The sequence below is a fragment of the Python bivittatus genome, unplaced genomic scaffold (assembly GCF_059951505.1).
Source record: "Python bivittatus isolate LINGU-HERP-01145 unplaced genomic scaffold, Pbiv_v1 ctg000330_np1212, whole genome shotgun sequence".
NCBI classification, from domain to species: domain Eukaryota; kingdom Metazoa; phylum Chordata; class Lepidosauria; order Squamata; family Pythonidae; genus Python; species Python bivittatus.
Window position 1 is genome coordinate 56222905 of NW_028277058.1, and position 3985 is coordinate 56226889.

Consider the following 3985-nt stretch of genomic DNA (forward strand, 5'->3'; position numbering starts at 1 on the left):
TAGAACTTTAACATCTGTATATGTATCAGTAAATGTATGCCTTCCCTTCCCTTCCCTTCCCTTCCCTTCCCTTCCCTTCCCTTCCCTTCCCTTCCCTTCCCTTCCCTTCCCTTCCCTTCCCTTCCCTGTCTATTTTTTGAGGAGGGTCTTAATACCTTACTGTATTGGGGGGGGGGGCAGTATTCAGTGAAAAAAGCCAACAACATTTCTTTTTAAAGAAAGCCTGTTTGATTCTCCTGCCATTAGGAGTCTAAAAGGAACTAAACCAGGAGAAAAAAGGCCATCGCTACAGCGGTTCATTAGCTCAACTTCCTGGACAGAGTCAGAGGAAGAGCAACCTGAATTAGAGTGAGTCTCTTTTTTCCTCCTGGTGCCCCAGAGATGGAAGCTTCTCCCCTAGAAGCCACTAATTTTTCTAAGCACAGAAGGCAGATGTGGTCCCATGTGGTCAAAATAAGGGAGGTGAATTGGGACTGTGCTGAAGCTTTTATCAAAAAGGCAGTCTAGAAGCCTACCAGAGGGCAGGGGCTTTTTAATCCAGAATCCAAATCACCCCTTACAGGACTATTCTTCTAGAATTGGCAGCTCCAGAGATCCAGGAAAGTAAAGCGCGGAAGCTGAGCGAAAAAGAAAGCAAGACATCAAAATGGGGGCTGTGCTCACTGTAAGTATAGAAGGAAAGAAGCAAGACAAATGCATGGTGCGAACGTGGGGAAGAAATTTGGAATTTCTAATTTGTTGAATTTGAGGCAGTAGCAGTGATTTATTGGCAGGCTTTAGATGCTATGCGTTTCTCCTGCATCTGGAGTAAGGATTCATGCAGGAAACATGAAAGGACTTCTAGGGTAGATGCTAATAGGTCTCAGTTCTGCAGAGAAGAATCAGTGATTTGTCCATGGGACCCTGGAGACCAAAAGCCAGGAAGGACAGACAGAGTATTTGGAAGAGTGACCACAGGTTTGCGGGAGCTGTTTAGAAGGCAAGGTTTTCCCTCCTGTAATACCAACGCTTGGGGCTTTCCAACCAAACAGATTTGGCTGAAAATTCAGGAGTCATGACATTAAGTACATCCGGTGGTTCATATTACCTTATGAAGAGACTTCTAGTGATCTAGTGATAATCGTTTCCTCACAGTTCCCTTTAGAAGGATGGGGAATTTTGAGACAGATGAGTGGAAAAGAAAGTTTCCAGTAGCGATTAGTCATTCATGACTCTACGTAACCTTCAGCTTTTGAGCACGTATGTCACTGAATACAAGTTATGGAGAAGCAACACAGAGACTGTTGCTTTCGTGCCCTACAGGTTGGCCTCTCGGAAGCATCGGGTTGGTTGCTGTGAATCTGATAGATAATTGGTTGTGGTCCAAGAGAGTTTCTAGTGTCTTTGTTCGCATAAGACCAGTCACCTTAGAAGCTCAAACACAGGTACACTTAACCTCTGGCATATGGATACAGGAATAGCCTCTTCTGAGCTTTTGTTCTACCATTATGAAACTGCCTCCCCAAGAACATGCATATTTGCCCTCCCCTGACTAACCGCCCAGAGGTTTTAAGCACTTGTGGCCTCCCTTCTCTGTATTATTTGAGATGCTATGTATTTGCTGCCATTTTTTCTGTGTTGTAATCCTAGCCTACAGTATTTTATTGTGTCTGTGTGTGGAGAACAATGAGCTAGAAATATTCTAAAAAAGGAGAACCCTTTTTCTTGCAGCCTTGTCAAGTCAAGAAAGTCTAGAAATGTTGAATTGTTCTACTCTAGTATGTTGATGCTATGCAAAGATTCTAGGTTCTCCTGCTTGGGCTCCAGTTCCCTGGGATCCTGTCCTCTGGGGACACGGCACAGCTTTCCAGATGCTTCTGAACATTCCCCCAGCACCCATCAGGTGGCCATCCTGGCCAGGAATGCCGGATACCTGGCTGGGAATCCAGCAAAGCCTGGAGAGCCATTCGTGGTGCACCCATGTATAGGACTTCAAAAAATGTGGACAGCAGTTACATTAAAACTTCTTTGAAAACTGAAGTATTAGAAATGAAAATAAAGCACACCCCAGGTCCTCATTACACATTCCATGGGATGAGGCATCATCAGTATGCTGATGATACCCAATTATACATCTCCATCCTGGGTAACCTAAGTGATGCTGTGACTACCCTCTCGCGGTGCCTGGAGGCTGTAGGGGCCTGGATGGGGGCCAACAGGCTTCAACTGAACCCTGGTAAGACGGAGTGGCTGTGGGTATGGGGAGCCTCAAGATCTAGGAGTTTATCCTCTGGTTCTTGATGGGGTCACACTACCCCAGACAGACCCAGTGTGTAATCTGGGGGTCCTCCTGGACTCACGACTCCTGTTCGAAGAGCAGGTGGCAGTCGTGGATAGGAGGGCCTTTGCACAACTTCGTGTTGTGCGGCAGTTACGCCCCTTCCTCAGTCAGAAGGCCCTCCGCATGGTCACTCATGCCCTGGTCACCTCCCGGTTGGATTACTGTAACGCGCTCTACATGGGACTACCCTTGAAGAGTATCTGGAAGCTACAGTTGGTACAGAATGCAGCGGCGCGGACAGTTCTGAATGCCCCTAGGAGGGCACATATAACACTGCTGTTACATGAGCTGCATTGGTTGCCGGTCTGCTTCTGGGTCTAATTCAAGGTGTTGGTCATCACCTTTAAAGGCCTTCATGGCACAGGATCAGATTATCTGAGGAGCCGTCTCACCCCAGTTACTTCAGCCCGCCCCACTCAGTCCAGCAGAAGGGGCATGTTGCAGACCCCACCAGTTGCAATTGCAGACCCCACCAGAATTTTGACTGGTGGGGTCTAGGCAGAGGGCCTTTTCTGCTGTGGCCACCGCCCTATGGAACAATCTGCCTCCTGAGGTCCGGTGTGCCCCCATTCTCACGGCCTTCAGGAAAGAGGTGAAATCCTGGCTGTGCCAAAAGGCCTGGGGGCCAGATGGGGGCTCGCACCAGTGGACGTGGCTTGTGGGGTGATTGACCTTGCCCCCCCCCCCGCCGTCATCTTGAATGTTTTTAGTATTTATGTACAGGGTTTGTTGTCTATATTTGATTTTTAATGGATTAATTTATTTTAACTATTTATGGGGGATTTTTAATTGTTGATGGGGTTTCTGAGTTTAACTGTGAGCTGCCCAGAGTCACCCATTGGGGGGAGATGGGTGGCATACAAATTCAATAATAAATAAATAGAAATAAAATATTATTTTTCCCTGAGGGAGTTTAGATTTTTGTAGTACCCGTCAATATATTTGAGTGTGTGAATTGCCATTGAATGTAAATCTGAATTGAACTGAAGTGCCACTCACTGTAAATCTTGGATGAAGGACTCAATGTCTACTTTTCTGTGCTTTTTTCTCTTCCTGCAGGTGTGTGAGAGTATGTTCTTGGGCCTCCTCTCTGAGGACTTCCTTCTGCAGGACTAGCAAAGCCCTCTACATCTCTGTCCTTGCAGTTGTGTTCTTTGCTGCCCTTGTGACTTTTCTCATGGGCTTTTCCTTTCAACCACCTGTGGAAGCAGCTCCTGATGGTACTGGAAATGCTTGGACCTCTGTACAGAAGCTCTTGTGGCCGTACATTCGTCTCCTTCACCAAGGACCACCACCTGTGTAATTCACCAGTATTCCGAATGGATTCTTCTAGTGCCCGCTCAGCATGTCGTCTTCGACTGAATAATCTAGTGCACAGATTGAGCATTTTAGCTTCATCACACTTCAAGGTTCTGAATGTAGAGAAAAGGCAACTTTAATGCATCATCTCATATTTCTGTTAATAATTTAGAGCCATGCAGTTCAGAAACAAAATGCAATTCGTTATTTTCTGGCAAAGCAAGTAGATTTTCCAAGTGACCTCAACTACTTTTTTTATTTTGTAAGTCTTCCTGTCTCCCCCCCACTTTTCTCCCTCCCCCAAAACTTATCAAAGAGCTTGTAGAAACAAAATATATTTTAAGAAACTTCGGGGCACATAGTCTA

General features: G+C 46.1%; 1 protein-coding gene across 1 annotated transcript in view; it reads left to right on the forward strand.

Moving 5' to 3' along the window:
- IRAG2 (inositol 1,4,5-triphosphate receptor associated 2) overlaps window positions 1–3971 on the forward strand; it is a 54303-nt gene extending 50332 nt beyond the window's left edge. The window contains exons 34-36 of the mRNA XM_025166168.2: window positions 247–348; window positions 563–664; window positions 3380–3971. Coding sequence (XP_025021936.1) covers window positions 247–348; window positions 563–664; window positions 3380–3623 — 448 coding nt within the window. The 3' untranslated portion in view covers window positions 3624–3971. The remainder of the gene's footprint in view (window positions 1–246; window positions 349–562; window positions 665–3379) is intronic.
- The last annotated feature ends 14 nt before the right edge of the window (window positions 3972–3985 follow it).